The sequence below is a fragment of the Bos taurus genome, chromosome X, assembly GCF_002263795.3.
Source record: "Bos taurus isolate L1 Dominette 01449 registration number 42190680 breed Hereford chromosome X, ARS-UCD2.0, whole genome shotgun sequence".
Lineage (NCBI taxonomy): Eukaryota > Metazoa > Chordata > Mammalia > Artiodactyla > Bovidae > Bos > Bos taurus.
Window position 1 is genome coordinate 34,207,163 of NC_037357.1, and position 23,315 is coordinate 34,230,477.

At 50.1% G+C, this 23,315-nt stretch overlaps 1 protein-coding gene across 1 annotated transcript; it reads left to right on the forward strand.

Moving 5' to 3' along the window:
* Positions 1 to 16,698, forward strand: CNGA2 (cyclic nucleotide gated channel subunit alpha 2). The gene is given in 7 exon segments (NM_001001139.2): positions 1 to 390; positions 10,633 to 10,768; positions 11,002 to 11,094; positions 11,653 to 11,823; positions 12,865 to 12,972; positions 14,085 to 14,191; positions 14,539 to 16,698. Coding segments are annotated over 6 exon segments (1,992 nt in total). The 5' UTR covers positions 1 to 390; positions 10,633 to 10,658; the 3' UTR covers positions 15,942 to 16,698.
* Positions 16,699 to 23,315: the final 6,617 nt, after the last annotated feature.

The following is a 23,315-nucleotide window of genomic DNA, read 5'->3' on the forward strand; positions in this document are numbered from 1 at the left end:
CTCACCTACTGGCAGGCTGGGGTGTGCAGGCCCCACAGTGAGAGGGTCAGACATCCAGCCAGTGGGCAGAACTGTTTCTCCAGTGGGCAAGTGCTGCCCTGGGCCGAGGCCTCGACCTCGCCTCAGCTGTAGGCATGGGCTCCTCTGAGTCACTGCCGGCCTCCCCTGCTGGCCTCAGGCAGGGCGGGCAGCTCTTTGACTGAGAGGCTGAGAAGCTGCGTGGGGATTCGGGGATCCCCCTGGTCTGGGGACAGGAGCTTTGGGAGGTCTCTACTGTCCCTTGGTGCTGATGAGCTCCCGAGGGTTCGTCTCTGACTGGAAGCTTCTTGGACAGACCTATAGCCTGTGGCCAAGGGACACCCTGCCTCGGAATCCGTCTGGTGAGGAAAGGTCGGTGGCCTCCTTAGGGTCAGGTTTGGAGCCTTATGTGCGTCGGTTCTGGAGCTGGACTTGACATGGGCCCTTGTGTGCCTGGTTTGTCCTGGGAGCTGAGAGAAAGTGGCTGTGTGGGGGGACTTTGTTCTTTGTCCAAGTGCATGAATGAAACCCTGGGGGCTTTAGGGGTATGGAGGCACTAAGTACGTGTGAGGCTAGGCCTTCTCCAAGCCTGTGCTCTAACCACCCTCCCTGCCACCTCCTCCTGCTGTTGCTGCTAAGTCACTTCAGTTGTGTCCGACTCTGTGCGACCCCATAGATGGCAGCCCACCAGGCTCCCCCGTCCCTGGGATTCTCCAGGCAAGAACACGGGAGTGGGTTGCCATTTCCTTCTCCAAAGCATGAAAGTGAAAAGTGAAAGTGAAGTCACTCAGTCATATCCGACTTTTAGCGACCCCATGGACTGCAGCCTACCAGGCTCCTCCATCCATGGGATTTTCCAGGCAAGAGTACTGGAGTGGGGTGCCACTGCCTTTTCCACTGCCACCTTCTAGGGGACAACACAGGGGCCAAGCATGCACCTGGTCAGAAGGGGTGGGGTGAGAGAAAGTGGGGAGTCTGTGGGCCTCACCTGCTGCATCGGCTTCCACTGCCAGCCTGCCCAGGGCATTTATGGGCATCCGAGGTCAGAGCATGGGGACCGCACCCCTGGGAGCTCCCTGGCTCCCTGCATGTGAGGAGTAATGGATGTAGAGCAGGGCAATGTACATGTGACGCTTCTCCCATAAACTCTGCTGGGACTGCAGCCTTTGCTTTCGGCTCTTTGAGTTGCACCCCACCCTCCTCAGGAGATTCTTGAAGGAGGGCACCTGTTGTGGGTCTCTCAGGCTTTGGGAGGCAGCCCCACTGCCATTTTGGTAGATATTTCTACAGTGAAGCCCATTACAGCTTCTGCCTGAGGGAAGATTCCAGAACCAGCCTGCAGGCCTGGGGCAGGGATAGGCTCCCCATTTCGGCCCTCCAGCTGAGCTTGCCCTGCATGTCCCCTTGAGTCAGACCAGCCAGTGTCTGCTCCATCCCTGTCAGACTGTGGTCATAGGAGGCAGCTAGCATGGGCAGCCAGCTCGGTCTATCTCTTGCCAGTGTCTGGGCCCTGCTGCTGGTGGAGCATGCACAGAACTTTTAGTATCACTTGTCAAATGGTGGCTGACTTCTCCAGAGGGAGGGTCCCTGAGTGCTTGTGCTGTACACATTGCGCATGGAATTGAGTCCCAGCTGTGGCTGACATGGTGTGAGCCTGGTGGTCCTTGGCCTCAGAACTGCCAGTACTTGCCCTGGCCACCTCCCTCTACCAACAGGCTTCAACATGAGATGGTTTTACAGGAGATGAAGCTTCAAAGATGGCTCTGGTCAGATCAGGAAGGGGTTTTAATGTCCAAATACAGAGTTTGTATTTTTAATGTAGATGATCTTTCAATCCATTCAGTGAGTACCTGACACTCTCCTTGGCCCTGGGACGCAGTAGGGAATAAGGCACTCCTGGTTGCTACTCACATGGATGTGATCATCTCACCAGGGACAGAAAAGAAGCATGGAAATCATGATCAGGACATGATAAGTCTATGATGCAAATAAAGTGGGGAAAAGTGAACACAAAACAAGGCGTGGATTGGGAATGTGCAGAGCAAGTTTAGGGAATTCATTCATTCATTCACACATCCAGAATATGTATGTGCTTGCCATGGGGCTAGGCTCTGAGACTTAGTGATGAAACAAAACAGACAAGTCCCTGCCCTGATGAAGTTTATTTCTTTGGTGAGGGCATCTGTCCATGGGTTTTAAAAGCAGGAGTGATACATAGATCTGGGTGTGGACTTACTGAACTCACCCTGGGGTATGGAAGGTAGAGGAGAGAACATGCTGGGAATATGAAGGCAAAGAAGCAATGAGTCAGAAGACTATGACAGGGTTGAGGCCAGGCCTAGGGCAGCAGCAGGCAGGATAGACACAGAAGAAGGTACTGGAGAGAAATTTCAGCAGTAGAACCAATAGCATTTGAGGATGGGGAGGAAATGTCAAGAATGACTCCTACCTAGGTTTGTAGATTGAGCACAGATAGGGAGAGATGTACCTTTCTCAAGATAAGGCACTGGGGCTGGGGCTGAGGTCAGAGAGTCATGTCAGTCTGGGACACACTGAGGCAGTCCAGTGACTGCCTCTAGGAGATAGAGCTGGCCTGTGGGCACCTGGGAGTGTAGAGCTCAGGAAGGGCTTCTCAGTGAGGACAGCACGGGCTAGGGGCATGTGCTGCTATCTCTAGGGTCCAGTGTATCCTGCGGGGTAGGGGATGACTATGACTGGTGTCAGATATACTGCCCCAGTCTCACATTGATTTATAAAGAAATAAAGCCTCAGGTGGCAAAAGCAGTCCAAGTTTGGAAAGTTTCTGATGTGATGGTGTCCACACTAGAGGCTCCAGTCCCTTGTCGAAGGAGTGACCCAACCTGGTGTTCTGCCAGACCAGCTGGGCAGAGCCCTGTTTTCTGTGTGTCCCCCCGGAGATTTCATTCATTTAGCAGATAGTTGTCAAGCATCTTTTCCATGGAGGTGCTAGCCTGGAGCCTGACCGCAGGGTGGCTTCTGATAGCCAGAGGCAAATTGGCACCAAGGACCCATGCCTGCCCAGTGAGTGCCAAGCCCTTGCTCTATCCTCAGCTTGGGGCTGCCTATCCATAGCTGAACCCCTTCTAACTGTCCCTCCAGACCTGGGGCACAGGGTCACTGCTGTGCCCACTGCAGTGCTGAATAAGTCTCCTCCTAGTACTAAGGCCCAAGTCCCTTCCAGGCTGGCCCTGTGGTTAAGCATGCTTTTGGAGCCATGCTGCTTAGGTGTGAATCTGTAAAATGGGGATAGTAATAAGATTAGCTTTGTCAGATTGCTGTGAGAATTAAAGAAGTCAACTTAGGTCAAGTGCTAGTAGCTCATGGTAGCTGCTTCCTGAACAAGAAGTTGCTCCCTACACCCCACCCCTCTTCTAACTTCCTCTTGTTTCTCCTTGTCAATGTCTGCCTGCCTGCCCACCTCCCAGCCACCCGTGATGCACATGACCCTCCCCTTGGCACTGTTCTCTGCCTGCTATTCAGGATTTTTCCTACTGCATTGGCTAGAATTGACTATCTGGGGCACTAGTTTCTGGCTGGGACTTAGCATCTGCTTCTCTGGGCTGTCTGTCATGGAAGAGTTCCCTTCTCAGTCACAGTGTAAACATTTTGGCTGGTATTATCTTGAATCTGAGGCCAGAATGGCCTGAATTATAAAAGAAGCTGAGAAACCTGGTCACCTGTAGGGTTTTATCAGCCTTTTGGGAAGACCCACTGAAACCAGTGTCACCCACCAACAGTTAGCTCCCTCTTCTGAGCTCTGTTTTCTAAGATTCCTCAGAACCGTACAAAGATTTAGCCTGTGCGTCTCCCTCCCCAACTCCCTGCCTGCCTTCCTTTCTTCCCTCCACTGTTATGTATGGAGTGTTTACCCGAGCCAGCCCCTGTGCTGTGTAGGGATGCAGAGCATCACAAGCAGACGCTGATGTCTGTCCTCAGGCAGTGCTTGTACCTCTCCAGTGGGTACTGGCAAGAGGGGTGGCATAGTCTGGACTTGGACTTCATCCCAGGACTTTGAGAACTTGGCAAAGTGGTGCATGGGGAGAACGGGCATGGACATACTCTTAGGGGAGAAGTTTGAGTGCCAAGCCACACTGAAGGTCAGAAGCTGAAGGCTTGAAGGCTCAGTCAGTCACAAACATTTAAAGGCCGACAGTGGTGATGCACTGAGTATGATTTGGGACAAAGTAAGCTGTCCTTGTCCAAGGGCAACCAGAGACTAATGTCCAACTGGCAGATGGAAGGAAAGCCTGAAGCTCTTTAAAGAGGTTCTGCTGTTATCCTTATCTTTAGTACCGGGCAGTGGATGCCATCCTTACTTCTGTGACTGTGAATAATGTGTTTTACTTCCCTGGCTGCTTCTCAGGTTTCCCCATTATCAGTGGATTTGGGCAATTTGATTACAATGTGCCTTGGTGTAGTTTTCTTCATGCTTTTTGCTCTTGGGTATCATTGAGCTTCTTATGTCTGTGGATTTGTAGTTTTTTTAAAAAATAAGATTTGGAAAAATTTTGGCCATTATGTCTTTAAATACACTTTCTACCTCTCCCTCCTTTGGGAACTTCAACTACATCTCTATTAAATCCACTTGAAACTTCCCCACAATTTGCTGATGCTTCGCTCTTTCTTTTTCTGATTTTTTTCCCCCCTCTGTGCTTCCCTTTGAATAGTTTTATTGTGTTGTCTGCAAGTTCATGGATATCTTCTTGTGAAATAGCTGATCTCTTGTTGATTTCATCTAGTATATTTTTTATCTCATAGTTTATAGTTTTCATATTTAGAAGTTTTATTTGGGTCTTTTCATATATTCTATACCCTTATGTAACTTTTTGAACATATGGAATACAGTTATATTAACTATTTTAATACCCCTGACTAGTAATTTTGTATTTGTGTCAGTTCTGGGTTTATTTTGGTTGGTAGTTTCATCTTTATCTTGGAGAAATTATTTGTATACCTGGTAAACTTTAAGTGGATGCAACACATTATGAATTTCATTCTGGAGGGTATATCTGACCCCTGTTACTCCATCTTCTTCAGAAGCAGAACTGTCATATACTCCTTTAAAATCAACAAATTGATATAGCAGAGGTCTAATCTGACTAATAGAAGTAGAGAGACGGAGTAATGGACAGGGAAAGTGCAAATATTCATTGAGCACTTACCATGTACCAGGCACTGAGAAAAGATGGTAGCTTGGACTAAAGTGTTAATGGTGGAGACAGTGAGAAGTGGTCGGAAGTTTGGAAGGTGAGGTGAGGTGAGGTGAAGTCACTCAGTCGTGTCCGACTCTTTGCAACCCCAGGGACTGTAGCCTACCAGGCTCTTCCATCCATGGGATTTTCCAGGCAAGAGTACTGGAGTGGGTTGCCATTTCCTTCTCCAGAGGATCTTACCGACTCAGGGATCGAACCCAGGTCTCCCGCATTGTAGGCAGACGCTTTATCATCTGAGCCACCAGGGAAGTCTTTGGAAGGGAAGGTAGAGACAACATGAATTGCATATGACCAGATGAATCACATAGGTATGAGGGTATGAAGGGGCTTCCCATGTGGTGCTAGTGTAAAGAACCCATCTGCCAATGCAGGCGATGCCAGTTCAATCCCTGGGTCTGGAAGATTCCCTGGAGGAGGGCATGGCAACCCACTCCAGTATTGTTTCCTGGGAAATCCCATGGGCAGAAAAGCGTGGTGGGCTATAGTCCATGGGGTCACAAAGAGTCAGACATGACTGAAGTAACTTAGCAGCAACAGCAGCAGAAGGTGTGAAAGAAAGGGAGGAGGGAATGATGACTCTAAGGTATTTTAAAACATTTTTATTGCAGTATAGTTGATTTACAATGTTGTGTTAGTTTCAGGTATACAGCAATACCAGTTACACATATAACATATATTCATTCTTTTTCAGATTCTTTTCTCATATAGGATGTAAGAGTATTGAGTAAAGTTCCCTGTGCTATACAGTAGATCCTTGTCAGTTTTTGACTTGGGAGAACTGCATCACCTTTATTGAGATGCAGATGCGTATTGGAGGATAAGGTTTTGAGGGGAAAGATCAACTATTTGGTTTTGGACATATTCAGCCTGTGATGTCTATTCACATGGTAATGTCAGGGAGATAAACTGGAGTCCAGGAGAGAGGCTGGATAGGTGTTGAAATTTGCAAGTCATCAGTATACAGACATGTTTAAAGCCAGAAGACTAGATGAAGACATGATGAAGAAAGAAAAGATAAGGCATCTACTCAAACACTGAGTTCAGGACACTCCAAAGTTTAGAACTAAGAAAGAGGAGGAAGCTTCATCAGAGGGCACTAAGAAGAAGTGGCCAGTGAGGCAGGAGGAGAATCGGGAGCATGGAACCCGTTATTTCAAGGAGAGAGTGTCTAAACTGTGCCGAATGCTGCTGAGAAACACAGTAGATGTGGACAGAGAACTGACTCTGAGGATGAACTGTATTCATGGCTTTCCCTGTTTTTCTGGGAGAAATACTGAGGTCAGAGACTCTGCAGAGTCATCTTTCTCACCCCAGCCGCTTGGAGGCCTGGTGCACAGTAGGTGTCTTGGCCATATGCACGGGATGGATGAATGAATAAAAGGGCACTGGGCAGCAGTGAGACCTGAATGAGCCACAGACTGGAAGGTAGTAGCTCTGGCCTCTAGCCTTCACTGTATTTCTAACTTGTTTCTTCTGCTCCTGGTCTTAACATCTCTGAAGGAATTGGCCTCAGAATGCTTTCAGCTAGCGTCCGAGAGATTCTTGGGACCAGGCTGGTGTTTCTGTAAAGGTCTTGGGCTGGATGTTCAACTTGTGGATGAGGAGAAAAGAGGCCCAGAAGGGCACCATGATTGCTGCTGGTTTTTTTGTGGAAATAGTGTGTCTTACTCCTAGTTTGGGGCTTCCCAGGTGGTAAAGAACCTGCAGGAGACATAAAGAGACAAGGGTTGGATCCCTGGGCTGGAAAAATCCCCTGGAGAAGGAAATGGCAACCCATTCCAGTATCCTTGCCTGGAGAATCCCATGGACAGAGGAACCTGGTGGGCTATAGTCCACAGGGTCTCAAACACTCGGACACGACTGAGTGACTTAACATGCACACACGCATTCTTGGTTTGAAAGCCTCCCTCCTATCTACGTTCAATGTCCATCTCTTGTCTTTACCAACTATATTTGCTGTCTTCCTCATGCAGCTTAGCCCTGAGCAACACTTGCTTGGTTTTGCCACTGCATCTACTGCTGCCTGATGCCTCTGAAGATGAAACCCTTCCTGTTTCACTGAGAATGCTGGGGGTTGGCATGAGTGAGCCTCTTCACCTGTCTCTCACTCTTCCCTAGCTGCATCTAACATGTTTGCTTGTCACCTCCTCCCTTTTCCGGCCCGTTCATCCAGCCCCTCTGCTCCTTGTTCTTCATAAGTCACCTTTCACATCCTCTGCTCCCTGGACCCACCCATTCTATCCATCTTTCATGAGCTCCAGCCCTAACTGTGGTTATGTGTGTGTTAAGTCACTCAGTCATGTCTGACTCTTTGTGACCCCATGGACTATAGCCCTCTAGGCTCCTCTGCTCATGGGATTCTCCAGGCAAGAATACTGACTGGATTGCCATGTCCTCCTCCAGGGGATCTTCCTGACCCAGGGATCGAACCCTCCTCTCTTCATCTCCAGCATTGGCAGGCAGGTTCTTTACCAGTAGCGCCAACTGGGGTTATGAGCACAGATATTTTCACTGTCTATTGAATCCCTCCTCAAACCTTTTAATTTGCTTCTCTATGTCCTTTCTGTACAATGGTAACAATAATAGCAACACAAAAAGTTTACAAATTTACATGTCCCAGTTCCCACTCTCTCTCCCTCAAGCTTCTAGAAAGAGTTAGCTATATTCCCCATCTATTGTTCCTCACCTCCTACCATTCAATCAGAAACCCTGCAAACATGCCGTCTCTGCTTTTGACGAGGTGGCCAGTGAGGCCCCTAGTATTTGACACAGGGCTGCTCCAGCTCTCATCTCAGGCTCCTCCCTTCCTGAGACTCCCTCTCCTGGGGCCTGTCCTCCATAATCTCCTCAGAACTCTCCCCTCAGCCTCCTCCTCTGCTCTTATGCTATGAGAGTGCTCATCCCCTCTGAGAGCTTGAACTGCCAACAACCCTGATGGTGTCCACGTCTCCCCTCCAGTCCAGACCCCACTGAGCACGGATCTGGTCAGAGACTGCTGCCCCAGGCCTGGAGGGTGATTGGAAAGGCTGAGACTAGGCTGGGGCCTTGGGGACAGAGGGCAGTGAATGGAAAGATTTTTTGACACTTTGTAGAGGGGATAATCAACTGAGAAGGAAACTGCTTGGAGGTGGTGACTGAAGGTTTCTGGCTTGGGTGACTGGGTAGAAGGTAGGCCATATTCTGAGGTGAGGAAATTAGAGGAGAAGCCACTTTGTAGGTGAAGGTGTCAAGTTGAGTTTTAGCTAGGTTGAGTTTGAGGCTCCTCAAAAAAGAAGATGCCTGGCAGAGACTGGAGAGATGGGTGGGCACCTTGGAAGAGATGCCTGGGTGGGGACGTGATGATAACTGAAGCCTGGGGCTAGATGAACTTTCTGGAGCGAGCATGTAGACCAGAAGCACTGGCCTGGCTACCTGTGGGCCATGGATAGCTGACAGCCCAGGTGCCCTCCGTGAATGGCCCAAGGGGCAGTTCTCTTGAAGGGCAGTGTGGGTGGCAGCCAGACTGAGGGAAGAGCCTGTTTCTGGCAGAGAAGAAGCAGGGATCATGGGAGAGGAATCTGTCTTGGTGCCAGAAACTCACAGAGGGTATATGACTTGTCATATGCCCCCAGGGCTGCTCCCCTTGTGGGCTCAGGGCCACTGCTATCCCAGATGACCAGGAAGGATGGGAGGGGTCCGAGTGCTGGCAAACAGGGCCGATGCTGGCTCTCTATCAGCAAGAAGCTATCCCGAGTCCTTGGCCTGGAGTTTGCAGCCTCCCTGGGCTGGCCTTGGCTTCCTCTGCCTTCTTCCTATAAGCAGAGCTCACTCTGTACTCCGGGTCCCGCCTCCCACACCAGTGTCCTCTACACCCCTGCCATGGACAGGACCATTACTTCCACTGCTCCACCCCAGCCATTCAGCCACTGAACAGGTCTCTACTGAGTACCACTCTTGAGCCTGTGTTCCAGCCCCACTTCAGCTTCAGGCTTCCAGGAGGCCAGCCCTGAAAGCCTGCTTAGTGCAGGTGGCCCCAGCTTTGTTTGCATTGCTTGGAACTTTCTGTCACCATGGTTGGCCACCTCTCGGGTCCAAATGAGGACACAGGGATGCCAGTTCCTGTCCCTCAGGTGCCCTCATTAGCATCCCGGTGACGTGTTCCCACAGGGAGCAGTGGGTGAGAGGCTCTGAAGCTGCTTGTTATTACCACTCACTGCAGAGCTTGATGTGCCTGCCGTCACCATGGGGACCACTTCCGAAGCTGGAGAAGGCTGGGCTCCAGTAGAAGCTCCAGCAGTTGGAGGCCACCGGTCATCCGTGGGGTATGCTCATCCTTTCTGAGAAAATCTGGCAGGGCAGCCTCAGTGGGGAAGGGCTGTCCCACCTCCCTGACCCCGTGTAAGACACACGTGGAACACCAGGTCTCTCTTCTGGACTTTTCCTTTTCAGGATGCTCCTTCTTGGTCTGTTTTGTGGCTGTCTCCTCCTCTGTTCAATTCTTAAGTGTTGGGGTTCTTCAGAGCTCTTCCTGTGTGACCTCACCCACTTGTTCTCCCTCAATCTCTACCCCCAGTGGCTTCTTCCTTCTCTCGGGCTTCATCTGTACCATCTTCTTCAGACTTCTCCACTGCACATCTCTCCACCTCTCTGCTCCCTTCAGGCCAGCCTCCACTTAGCAGTCAGAAGGCTCTTTCTCTAATATAACACTGTCCTTATCATCCTCCTGCTTAGCCCTTGCAAAGCTCCCCATAGCCCAAAGGAGAAAGTATTCACTTGCACCACTTCTTATAGAGCCCATGGGTGCTCTCCTTTCTCTCGTCTCACCCTCAGCCCCACCCACTGTTTGTTCCTCAGCTTCAGGGTGCTTGAAAGAATGTGACTGAAGCTTAAAGGAAGGGCCCCCAGAGTCCACGCCCCTTGTGAAGAAGTCAGTGGGAGGCAGGACTCTCATCTGAGGACAACCAGAGAGCTGAGCAGGCAGGTGGCAGCTTCTTTGGGCAAGGAGGTATATCTCCTCTCATGGGGCAGGAATTCGGGGGCAGTGACTAGTTTGGAGGTACTCAGTGGCTTCAGTCTCTGCCAGATAGCTGCAAACAGGGTCACCGGAAGATGGCTGAAATAGGTTTTTGCTTGTTTTGTTTCAGCTTGGTTGGTTCACGAGTCAGAGAATTAATTCCGGTAAAAGAAAAAGAAACACACCTTGCAGTTTAGCACAGTTTGCCTTTTAAATAACCTGTCAGGGCGGGGATAGCACCAGCATCTTGCCCTGTACCACCATAGAAGTACTGCAGGGAGTCGGGGTTTGCCGACTGGGCCCTGGTGTTATTCTCAGTGCTCACCTGAGGTTCTTATGTGGGTACTGGGGTCTTCTGTGAACTTTCTTTGGGCTTCTCCCTGGCAGGTGAGGGTCCTGGTTGTACATGGAGGATGACAGAAAAAGCCAATGGCGTGAAGAGCTCCCCAGCCAATAACCACAACCACCATGCCCCTCCTGCCATCAAGGCCAGTGGCAAAGATGACCACAGGGCCAGCAGCCGGTGAGTCTGTTGACACTGGATCATTTCAGAGATGGCCTTGAGCCTGCTACTTCCTCCCAGCTCTGCCTCATTGTCACAGAGTAAACAATCCTTGGCTCAAGTGCAGCCTCTAAAAGGACCATGGGATTTCTAGGTTATCTCCTAGGAAGGGGGAGGGCTGATAGGAGATGAAGCATGCACAGAAACAAACAAACAAACAAAGCCTTCAGTTAATTCTGCTCCTTCCTCTGCAGGCCACAGTCTGCTGCTGATGATGACACCTCCTCAGAGCTACAGCGACTGGCAGAGATGGATGCCCCCCAGCAGAGGAGGGGTGGCTTCCGCAGGTGGGTCTCACCACTGCCCTGCCACTATCCCTTCCCTCCCATGGGGCCTGTCAGATCATGTGGTCCTCTCGGCCCCAGGGGCCTTTCTAACAAGACCTCTAGGAAACCCTGTCAGCCCTGCCCTAGCTCAACTTTTCTCTCTAGAGGAGGCTCCTGTCAGCAAGTTTGGAGGGGCCGGAGGAGGTTTCTCTTCAGACTTGCCTGTGGCAGTGTCAGGAAGAGACTGTCTTCCCAGCAGAGGGGCTCAGGTGGAGGGCTCTGAGGTCTCCAGCCAAGAGTTGTAGGCTCCATGCAGAAATCAGAAAGCTTGAAGCAATCTTTCTCCTGACTTGTAGGAGAAAATCTTTCTTCTCAGCACCATCTCCATTTTACCCCAGAGACCCCGTGTTTGTTCTTCAGAATCGACAGAAATGGCACCTCCTACAGGAAGTCTTCCCAGAGTAGCCTCTTCAGGCTGCTGGGCTGAGTCATGCCCAAGCCCTATTCCCTGTCTTGGGCGTGGGTCCTCTCTCCAAAGCACAGGTCTCTTATGCCTCACGCTCCCTCTCTCTGCTCTAGGATTGCCCGCCTGGTGGGGGTCCTCAGAGAGTGGGCTTACAGGAACTTCCGTGAGGAGGAGCCTAGACCTGACTCATTCCTTGAGCGTTTCCGGGGGCCTGAGCTCCACACCGTGACAACACAACAAGGAGACGGCAAAGGCGACAAGGACGGCGAGGGCAAGGGCACCAAGTACAGCAATCCAGCCTGAGGGATGGGAAGGGCCCCAAGCATGTGTTGGGAGGGCTTGGTGGGGTTCCTTAGACCACAGCCAGGGAGGCCTGCTGTGCTTTCAACTCTAAAATGTTCCTTGGTCTGTGCCCAAAGTCTTTCTAATGGCCAGTGGCCCACCAGCTGTGGGATCCCCTGCTGGCTCCTCTCACCTTCACCACCGATTCACAGAGCTTCTCCTGCTGCTCAGGAAGCAAGGGGCAAGGGCACGTGGATGTGGGTGGGAAGAGGACTCAGCCAAGGGTGCAACGGAGGGTGCAACTACAGAGTGCTGTGGAGCCCATGTCAACCCCAGCGCCCATGTGAGTGCAGAGTGGGGGTGTGAAGAGGCCATGCTGGGGGCTGCCTGGCTGCTGGTGCAGGGGAGGAGGCCCCGAAACAAGTGAGCAAGACAGAGTGAGTGGGGAGGCCAGAGAAGGCAGGTCTGGAGGGCCTCTTCTTTGAGGAAGGAGTAGGCGACGGGGGATGTCTGGCCAGGCCGACATTCCCCACCTCTGACCAGTAAAGGAAAAGCGCTCCCGCCAAGGCAGGACCTGGCATCTGGAAAAGTAATTTGGGAGCTGTAGGCCAGACCAAACAGCAGGGATGGGCAGGAAGCACAGTCACTTAGAGGCCCTCTCTCTTCCCAGGAGGGATGTGGGGACCTGCCCTGAGCCCTCATCACCATGCTGTGTAAGTCCCTCCCTGGGGCCCGAGGCCTGCCTCAGTGACAGCACTCTCCCTCATGCACCCTCTCGGCAAGAGGCCTCCAGAGGGCCCAAGAGTCAATGGGTCCATGTAGGGTCAAAATCAGAAGAAGGCTGTTTCTTACCCACCAAGCTTTAGTTAGATGCCCAGTGCCAGGCTGTGGCTTCCTCATAAATGAGGCCCTAAGAAAACCCACGCATCACCCTGGGCATCCTGCAAGGCACTGCATTTTCAGGGTCCTCTGGCCTCTGGGAGCCAGGGTGCTGCCACATCAGGGAGCTGGTTCCCAAGCCTGGTCTCTGTGTGTCTCCTCAGGAAGAAGTTTGAACTCTTTGTCTTGGACCCAGCCGGGGACTGGTACTACCGCTGGCTTTTTCTCATTGCCTTGCCCGTCCTCTACAACTGGTGCCTATTGGTGGCCAGGTGAGCAGAAAGTGGTCTGGGAGGGGGTGGCCCGAGCAACCTGGTCCAGCTGTGGACACAGAACTCACCCTACCTCAATCATTCATTCACCAGAGCTTTAACTGAGCACCTAATGGGTGCCAGGCTCAGTGCTCAGGGCTGGGGACCATGTGTGAACAAGGCACACATGGTCTCTGCACTCCTGGAGCTCTCAGGCTTATGGGAACACTGACAGTGAACCTGAATATACCAGTGCCCAAGCCAACTTCAGGGACTGGAGGCAGGGAGCTACTGATACTAGAGAAAAGGCAGTCAGGGTGAACCTCTCTGAGGAGGTGGTGCCTTAGCTAAGACCTGAGTGATAAGACAGGGTCTGGAGGACTGCAGGTAAAGTGTTGGAGAGGCAGGTGCAGGCCGGCGCTGCAGGCTTTGTGCACCAGGGAGGGGGCTGGGTTTCATTCGAAGTGTAACCAAGTAGTCAGAGTTAACTGCTCCTATTTTTGACTTGTACACTCACTGAGTCATCCTGGGTTCTATCCCTTCCTTTGCCTTCTCCCATGGCCCTTACCCACCCAGGCAGCAAGACTCAACTCCTCCTAACACTCTCCTGCAGTCTCCAACCTCTCTTCATTCCCACTGTCTCGAGTCTAAGCCCAGCTACCACTCTCTCTTGGGTGGGTTGGCCAGTGCTCCATGTTGGGTTCTCAGTAGGTGTGTGTTGAAGAGCCAAACATGGAGGCTAGTCAGCTGTGTATTGTGGGCATTCTTCCAACGACTCATTTTTCATTCAACTCACTTCTGTTGAGCACTTGAATCCTGGGCTAGGATGTGCTCTGGGCTAGCACATGGGGCACCAGCTATGTTGTAATACTAAGAGGTAGTCTCTGTCTCCATGGAGCTCACAGTCCAGTGGGTCAGATAGACAAGTAATGTTCAGGAGCAAAGTCTATGTATAATAAGGGTTGGAGTAGGAGTTACTTGTGAATCCGTGTCTTCTGGGCAGCAGACTGACTGTGACTCATCAGTGCCCCTGGTGGCCTTCCCAAGCTCTGCTTGTGGTGGCCAATCAGTTTGGGGACTTCAGGAGTCATTGGATGGCTTTGAGGGTGAAGCTCAGCACTGTCTTCCTGCAGAGCCTGCTTCAGTGACCTGCAGAAAGGCTACTACATAGTGTGGCTGGTGCTGGATTACGTCTCAGATGTGGTCTACATCGCAGACCTCTTCATCCGACTGCGCACAGGTAAGTGATAACTGGGATGCACAGGCAGGAGCATGACCCCTGAGTCCAAAGGCTTGAATCTAAATTCTCAGGAAATCCCCTTGGCATGGTGTTAGCCTCAACTATCTAGCTGGGACACAGGCTGATGCCTTTCCCTCTTTGAATCTCAACTTCCCTACATGCTCAGTGAGTTTTGGATCTGGGGGTGATCTCTTAGGATACTTATGGCCAGCTATACAGTGTGAGCCTCCTATACCCTTCTTGGGAAGGAGGGTTCAGTGATCATATGCTCCTTCCTGAGCGTTAGTCTATTAGAAGGGACAGGTACGAAGTCAGAGGTGATATACATTGGCTTGTGTCTCCACTAGGTTTCTTGGAGCAGGGGCTACTGGTGAAAGACACCAAGAAGTTGCGGGACAACTACATCCACACCATGCAGTTTAAGCTGGATGTGGCCTCCATCATCCCTACAGACCTGATCTATTTTGCTGTGGGGATCCATAACCCTGAGGTGCGCTTCAACCGCCTGCTACACTTTGCCCGCATGTTTGAGTTCTTTGACCGCACTGAGACACGCACCAGCTACCCCAACATCTTCCGAATAAGCAACCTGATCCTCTACATCTTGATCATCATTCACTGGAATGCCTGCATCTACTATGCCATCTCCAAGTCCATCGGCTTTGGGGTAGACACCTGGGTTTACCCCAACATCACTGACCCTGAGTATGGCTACCTGTCTAGGGAGTACATCTATTGCCTTTACTGGTCTACACTGACCCTCACCACCATTGGGGAGACACCACCCCCTGTAAAGGATGAGGAGTACCTGTTTGTCATCTTTGACTTCCTGATTGGTGTCCTCATCTTTGCCACCATCGTGGGAAATGTGGGCTCCATGATCTCCAACATGAATGCCACCCGGGCTGAGTTCCAGGCCAAGATTGATGCTGTCAAACATTATATGCAGTTCCGAAAGGTCAGCAAGGAGATGGAAGCCAAGGTCATTAGGTGGTTTGACTACTTGTGGACCAATAAGAAGAGTGTAGATGAGCGAGAAGTCCTCAAAAACCTGCCAGCAAAGCTCAGGGCTGAGATAGCCATCAACGTCCACCTGTCCACACTCAAGAAAGTGCGCATCTTTCAGGACTGTGAGGCTGGCCTGCTGGTGGAACTGGTATTAAAGCTCCGGCCTCAGGTCTTTAGCCCTGGGGACTACATTTGCCGCAAGGGGGATATTGGGAAGGAGATGTACATAATCAAGGAGGGAAAATTGGCAGTGGTGGCTGATGACGGTGTCACTCAGTATGCCCTGCTCTCGGCTGGGAGTTGCTTTGGAGAGATCAGTATCCTTAATATTAAGGGCAGCAAAATGGGCAATCGGCGCACAGCCAACATCCGCAGTCTTGGCTACTCTGATCTGTTCTGCTTGTCCAAGGATGATCTTATGGAAGCTGTGACTGAGTACCCTGATGCCAAGAGGGTCTTGGAGGAGAGAGGCCGGGAGATTCTGATGAAGGAGGGCTTGTTGGATGAGAATGAGGTGGCAGCCAGCATGGAGGTAGATGTGCAGGAAAAGCTAGAACAGCTGGAGACCAACATGGACACCTTGTACACTCGTTTTGCCCGCCTGCTGGCCGAGTACACGGGAGCCCAGCAGAAGCTCAAGCAGCGCATCACAGTTTTGGAAACGAAGATGAAGCAGAATAATGAGGATGACTCCCTGTCAGATGGGATGAACAGCCCAGAGCCACCTGCCGAGAAGCCATAATGGCTTGGCCCAATTGCCCCTCCAGCCTTGGCTTTGACCCCAGGGCTGGAAGAGCTGTGTAGGTCCCCACATATATATGCATTACCACATCCCCTTGAATTCTCCCAGAAGCCTCTCTGCTGGAAGGTTTAGGGCTCGATCATCCAGAAGCCCTCCTCCAAGTCCGACTAACAGCTAATCTTGTGCAGGGCATAGACTGTGCTTAGCTCGGCTTCCAGAAGCTTCAGCCTGTCTAAGTTTGAGGAAGAAAGAAAAGAGGAGCATCTCTCCAGGCTCTTTTGCATCTAGTTACCTCCTACTTGATTCTTTTCTAATATGTGTTCTGAATATTTCCATTTCCCTGCAGCAGTATGTAGTTAGAACACTGGCTGCAGACACCCAGCACTGGTCCCAGTGTCCTTTTCCCAAGGCAGGCAAAAGGTGTGGAGGGGGGCAAGGAGGAGATGCTCACTCCAAGTCCTGCCGTGCTGATTCCTCCGCCTGTCTGCCAACCCAGAGTGGGAGCCCTGTGGTCTTTTCTGAACCAGGGGGAGGAGGATGCTCCTGGTCTCCAATCCATCCCAGGACATGGAGTGAGGAACTAGCAGTTGGCCAGCAGGCAAGGCACCTGGAGAAGGTGGTGGGCAGGAGCCTGGCCATCACCCCTCTATGCAGAGTGTTTCTCAGGAGGCCCTGAGGCTGATGGTGGGTGGATGACTCTTCAAGTTAACATCTGCAGTAGAGACACTTACAAGTTAATAAATTCCTCTGAACTTTTTGTGGTGCTTGCTCCACTCTGCTATTAAGATTCTCTCCCTTCTTCCCTCCCAACCCATCTCTTTCCCCCTTATTTCTCTCTTCCCCTTATCCAAGACTCTGCCTGGAATCCCCTCTGCTGTTTTTTGCTGCCTGTTTAAGCCCTACTAGGGCTTCCCTCATGGCTCAGTTGGTAAAGAATCTGCGTGCAGTGCAGGAGACCCTGGTTTGATTCCTGGCTCAGGAAGATCCCCTGGAGAAGGGCTAGGATACCCACTCCAGTATTCTTGGGCTTCCCTTCTGGCTCAGCTGGTAAAAGAACCTGCCTGCAATGAGGGAGACTTGGGTTCAATCCCTGGGTTGGGAAAATCCCCTGGAGAAGGGAAAAGCTACCCACTCCAGTACTCTGGCCTGGAGACAGTTCATGGGGTCCATGGGGTCGCAAAGAGTCGGACACTACTGAGCCACTTTCACTTTAAGCCCTACTGGTCCTTCTGTATTCAGCTCAGGTACCACATTTTGGGAGAAGGTTCCCTTGTCTGAATCAGCTCCCATATTAGGCAATCATGAGTCTAGGCTCTAAGCTGCTCTAGGCTGCTCATGAGTCTCAGTCCTGGCTCTTTATCACACGGTGGGGTCTGTTTTGATGCATCTGGTTTCCACTGTGGGCTCTCTGCAGGCAGGGCCAAGACAACCTCTCTCACTGCTCTGCTGGCAGCCTTGGAGACATGCCTGGCACAAAGGAGGTGTTCAGAGAAGTTTATTCACTGGGGTGATAAGCGAGCACATCCAAACTCCTATGCTTGCATTTGCCAGCAACCATGTCTTTACAGTCATGTAGGCTACATCTGGGGATTTGGGAAGGCTCTCCTGAAGGCATAGATACTTGAGTGGGTACCACTAGGTGATCCAGAGCCTGAAGGACATTGCTAACTAGTGTACAGGAAGATCTAGCTGCAGACTCGGGTGTCTCTGTGTATACCAGTTATCTCTCTCTATCTCTCCATTAATAGTGGTTCAGTACACACACAATTTATCCATGATTTTAACATTTATCTTTGTTTTTAAAGTGTACAATCTGGTACTGTTAAGTATATTTACGTTGCTGTGCAACCAATCTCCAGAACTCAGTTCAAACTGTGAAACTGAAACACGGTCTCCAGTAAGCAGCCTCTCCTCATTCTCCCTCTGGCAATCAGCATCCTGCCTTTCACCTCTATGAATTTGACTCTAGATATGTCACATAATGGAATCATATAACGTAGGTCCTTTTGTGACTGACTTATCTCACTTAGCATAATGTTCTCAAAGTTCATCGTGTTGTAAAAAGTGTCAGAATTTTCTTCCTTTTTAAAGGCTGAATAACATTCCATTGTATGGATAGACTGCGTTTTATTTATCTACTTCTCCATCAATGAATACTTGCATTGTTTTCATCATTTGGTTACTACGGATAATGCTACTGTGCACATGAGTCTACAATTGTCTGTTTCAGTTCCTGCTGTCACTTTTTTGGAGTGTATACCTAGAAGTAGAATTGCTGCATCATGGAGCAATTCAATGTTTAATTTTGAACAGTATGAAATGCCATACTGTTTTCCACAATGACTACGCCATTTTCCATTCCCACTAACAGTGTACAAGGGTCCTAGTTCTCCACATCCTCACCAGCACTTGTTGCTTTCTGCTTTTTTTTTTTTCCCACACAATAGCCATCTTAATAAGTGTGAGCTGGTATCTCTTTGTAGTTTTGAGATTCACTTCCCTGATGTAATTATTGATGTTGAGCATCTCTTTGTATGCAGCTGACTGGACCATTTGTATCTCTTTTGTAGAGAAATGTCAATTTAGTTCTTTGCTCAATTTTTAATTGGATTATGTCTTTTGTTGTTGAGTTGTAGCAATTCTTTATATATTATGGAAATTAACCCAAATCAATTATATTATTTGCAAATTTCCTCCATTCCATGGGTTGCCTTTTCACTCTGTTGATCACGTCCTTTGATGCACAGAAAATTCTAGTTTTGATGTAGTCCAGTTTATTTTTTCTTTTGTTGCCTGAATTTTGGTGTCACCATTCATTTTTATTGGAATTAATTCTTTTAGCGAGACTTCTTTTAAAATTTAATGTAATTTCTTGACCTCTTCTGTAGCTTACAGTGGTAAATGGTAATCGGGAGAAGACTTACTTGCAGAGATCTGGAACATGTTCCATGCCTAGGCTCTGGTCCCTAAGAGTGGCAGCAACAGGGTGGCAGCATTTGTGATGGGCCAGTGTTCTCTGACTGCCCTCCCTTAGGGTATAGGACTGAAAGAAAAGGCTTTCCCCTTCACTTCCAGAGAGGCTAGGCCACTAGGAATTGGAATCCCTGGAGACCCAGCCAGATGCTTGCCCAGATTCACATGGCTAAGGCTGTGCTAAGGCCATCAGTTTCCACAATCTGCTAAGACTGGAAGTAGACGTTAGTTTTGTAGCCCTAGGATGGCACTGGGCCCAGAGGCAGGGGGATGACTGCACTGAAGAATATGACCTTGGTTTCTGCAAGACATCTGCAGCATTTCACCCTCAGTCCAGCACCAACGGGTGCCTGATTTCCAGTCCACATCAACCAGGTGAACATTGCATTTTGGATCTGGTTTTCCCCTGGGAACAGCAAGTGACACATCTGGGTCACAGAGGGAGCCCACCAGTTTGAGATGCAGACTTCAGGGCTCTCAGCTCTCACTTGCTTCCCCACTTCCCTTTCCCTAGACCTCCTCAAGTTTAATCACCTATTTTTGTGTGTGTGTGTGTGGTGCCTTGAATGCCTATGTTCTCTTAGGTGTCTAGGATTTTTCTCATGCTGTTCCCTCTTCCTGGATCAGTCTTTTCTGCCTTTTCTTCTAAGACTCAGCTCCTCCTTCTCTGAGCTTTCACAGACTCAAAGCCTTCAAGGTGAGACCCCCTTGCACCCAGACTGCCAGTGACTGTGGCAATTGGTCTCTTCTCATCTAAACACAGTTTAAAGTGAAAGTTGCTCAGTTGTGTTGGACTCTCTGCAACCCCCTGGATTATACAGTCCATGAAACTCTCCAGGCCAGAATACTGGAGGGGGTAGCCTTTCCCTTCTCCAGGGGATCTTCCCCGCCCAGGGATTGAACCCAGGTCTCCCGCATTGCAGGTGGATTCTTTACCAGCTGAGCCATCAGGGAAGCCCAAGAATACTGGAGTAGGTAGCCTATCTCTTCTCCAGGGGATCTTCCCGAACCAGGAATCGAATCGATGTCTCCTGCATTGCAGGCAGATTCTTTACCAACTGTTCATTGAGAAAAGGATGAAGGAGCAACAGCAGGAATATCCATGCAGCTTGGGGCATGTGAGCATGTGAATGTGTGTATGTGGGCACCTATGTTAAGCCCCATGTGAGCACCTGGGTGTGGACCCTAGGCAGACAGTGTTCCTCTCTGTGCTCTCCGTCAGCCTGCCCAGCCCCCTCCTCAGTTGCTCTCTCTACAACAACGTGACTGTCTCCTGCTTGTCTCTGGCCACCACCCCCGCTTCTCTCCCATAACTGGCTGTAATATAAGAACTGAAGTACATTTTCCATTATGTGTCGTTTTTATTCAGCACAGTCTGAAGTTTCCTGCTCTTAAAAAATGTTTCAATTGGAATGTTTTTTTCTTTTCCTCTGAACATACCCACGAAGGTAAATTGCCCTCTTGGTATATGGTCATGAATTTGCTTTTCTCTGCGTTGATGACGTTCTATAGAAAACAGAAGCCCTTTCTCCTGCCCACCACTTCCCCTCCCCTTTCAGTCTGACCCTCAGTGGCTCCTGCCTGGCTTGCAGACGGCCGCCCCCACATTGGCCCAGCCTAAGTCCCAGACTCAGCACTATTTATCTGTCCCTCAGTCTGGAGCCTAAAGCTAGTGTGATCTCTTGCCCCCTTCTCGGGGCTGGGGGCAGCGTGTTGGGGGAGGCGGTGGGCAAGGCAGAAGGTTACTCTCTTCTGGAAACATTGACCCAGGAAGCCCCTGGTGCACAGAGACAAGGAACCTGGCCACCAGAGGGCGCATGGACCTCAGGAAAGGGGGGTGGGCTCTCCTCTGTGAACCCTTAAGCAGAGGGCTGAAGGGTGCCCGTGGAGGTAGCTAGGTGGCTCCTCACGGAGCCTCTCTGAGCTGTAGGACCACGTCTGTCTCCCTGAATGCCTTGCTGTGATCCTTGTAGATGCCCTCAGATGGTCCTGGGTTTCAAAGCCAATGGCTCTGTCCAAGTCTGTGTGCCAGGTGCCCAGACCTGGCTAGAAGCTGGGTATAGAAGAAATATCAGGGTTGAACTGCAAGGGGGCCTGGTTGTTATTATTTTAATGTGTATTCAGAAAAAATACTACTAACCCACAAAACACTCGTTGTTATGGATATTATTCCTTCAGTTCAGTTCAGTTCAGTTGCTCAGTCGTGTCTGACTCTTTGAGACCCCATGAACTGCAGCATGCCAGGCCTCCCTGTCCATCACCAATTCCTGGAGTTCACTCAAACTCGCATCCATTGAGTCAGTGATGCCATCCAGCCATCTCATCCTCTGTCGTCCCCTTCTCCTCCTGCCCCCAATCCTTCCTAGCATCAGAGTCTTTTCCAATGAGTCAACTCTTCACATGAGGTGGCCAAAGTACTGGAGTTTCAGCTTTAGCATCATTCCTTCCAAAGAACACCCAGGACTGATCTCCTTCAGAATGGACTGGTTGGATCTCCTTGCAGTCCAAGATACTCTCAAGAGTCTTCTCCAACATCACAGTTCAAAAGCATCAGTTCTTCAGTGCTCAGCTTTCTTTACAGTCCAACTCTCACATCCATACATGACCACAGGAAAAACCACAGCCTTGACTAGACGAAACTTTGTTGGCAAAGTAATGTCTCTGCTTTTAAATATGCTGTCTAGGTTGGTCATAACTTTCCTTCAAAGGAGTAAACGTATTTTAATTTCATGGCTGCAGTCACCATCTGCAGTGATTTTGGGGCCCCCAAAAATAAAGTATGACACTATTTCCACTGTTTCTCCATCTATTTCCCATGAAGTGGTGGGACCAGATGCCATGATCTTAGTTTTCTGAATGTTGAGCTTTAAACCAACTTTTTCACTCTCCTCTTTCCCTTTCATCAAGAGGCTCTTTAGTTCCTCTTCACTTTCTGCCATAAGGGTGGTGTCATCTGTATATCTGAGGTTACTGATATTTTTCTCAGCAATCTTGATTCCAGCTTATGCTTCTTCCAGCCCAGCGTTTCTCATGCTGTACTCTGCATATAAGTTAAATTAGCAGGGTGACAGTATACAGTCTTGATTTACTCCTTTTCCTGTTTGGAACCAGTCTGTTGTTCCATGTCCAGTTCTAACTGTTGCTTCCTGACCTGCATATAGGTTTCTCAAGAGGCAGGTCGGGTGGTCTGGTATTCCCATCTCTTTCAGAATTTTCCTTAGCATGGACCTAAAAAAAGAGAGCTGATTTAAGATTGATTTAAATGATTACAGAAGTAACTATTCCAATGACCCATGAAGGTGAAGCATGGATGATGGTGTTTCAAGATGAAGATGGTCATGACTCACCTCTTAATTACTTTTCTCCAAGCCAGCTTTCTCCCACCCTCCCCACATCAGTCATGACATGTACACTGTTTCAGTTGCTCAGGCCTAAGCATTGGAGCCATCCTGAACTCCCCTCTTTGTTTCATTCACCATATCCGATCAGCCTGGAAACACTCTCTACTTTGCTCTCACAATAAAATCAGAATCCATTCACTTCTCCCACCTCCACCAGCCCCACCTGAGTCTGGGACATTGCCAGCTCTCTCCCAGATTCCACAGTCACCTCCACACTGTTATCCCTTGCTGCCACCCTGAAATCAGCCCAGGTAAACAGGGAGTGCATGTAGGCAGGCATAGGGTGCCATCTGGTCCCACTGTGAGCAATAGCTTGCCATACTGGCTGTGGGTTCAGTTGCAGGTCACCTCCCCCTGGCATGGACAGAGCTGCCAAGGACTAAATGATTTTGCTTCTTAGTCTGCTTCGAGGCAGACATCTCCCTAGAAAGACAAGCCAACCCTGATTTAGGGCCTGACACCAGCTAGCCCTGATCAGGAGGGTGATGAAAATGCATCTCTAGCTAAAAGGTTTGCTAAGCACAAGTCCAAACAGGCTCAATTCTCTGGTTGGAACTAGGGCTGTGCCTGTGGAGGGCCTGATAGTGGCCCTGGCCTGAGAGCCCAGGAACGTGCTGGGGACCTGGAAATATCTACCTTTGGAAACCTGGAATATACCACAGCAGGGAAGCTGAGGAAGAAGATGCTGTCTTATTTCCAATCAAATCATCCTTTCTTGGCTTGGTGAGGCTCTGTCCTTTTCCAGAACCTTCCACTTAGTTGTACGCACGTGACTCAAACTGGGCAGTGCTCTAAGGGGGTCTGAGCAAGTTGCTATTTTGTCCTCCATGGACAGATTTGTCCTGGAGAACCTGAAATTTGCCTAGGGTCTTGAAGGATGCAGAGGAGCTGTCTGGGCCAGCGAGGTGACATTCCAGGTCCAGCTTCAAGGTGCTAATGGGGGAAAGATGCTGAAGAGCAAGGCAAGGGTCCCAGTCTGTTGCTGGAGTGGAGCATGAAC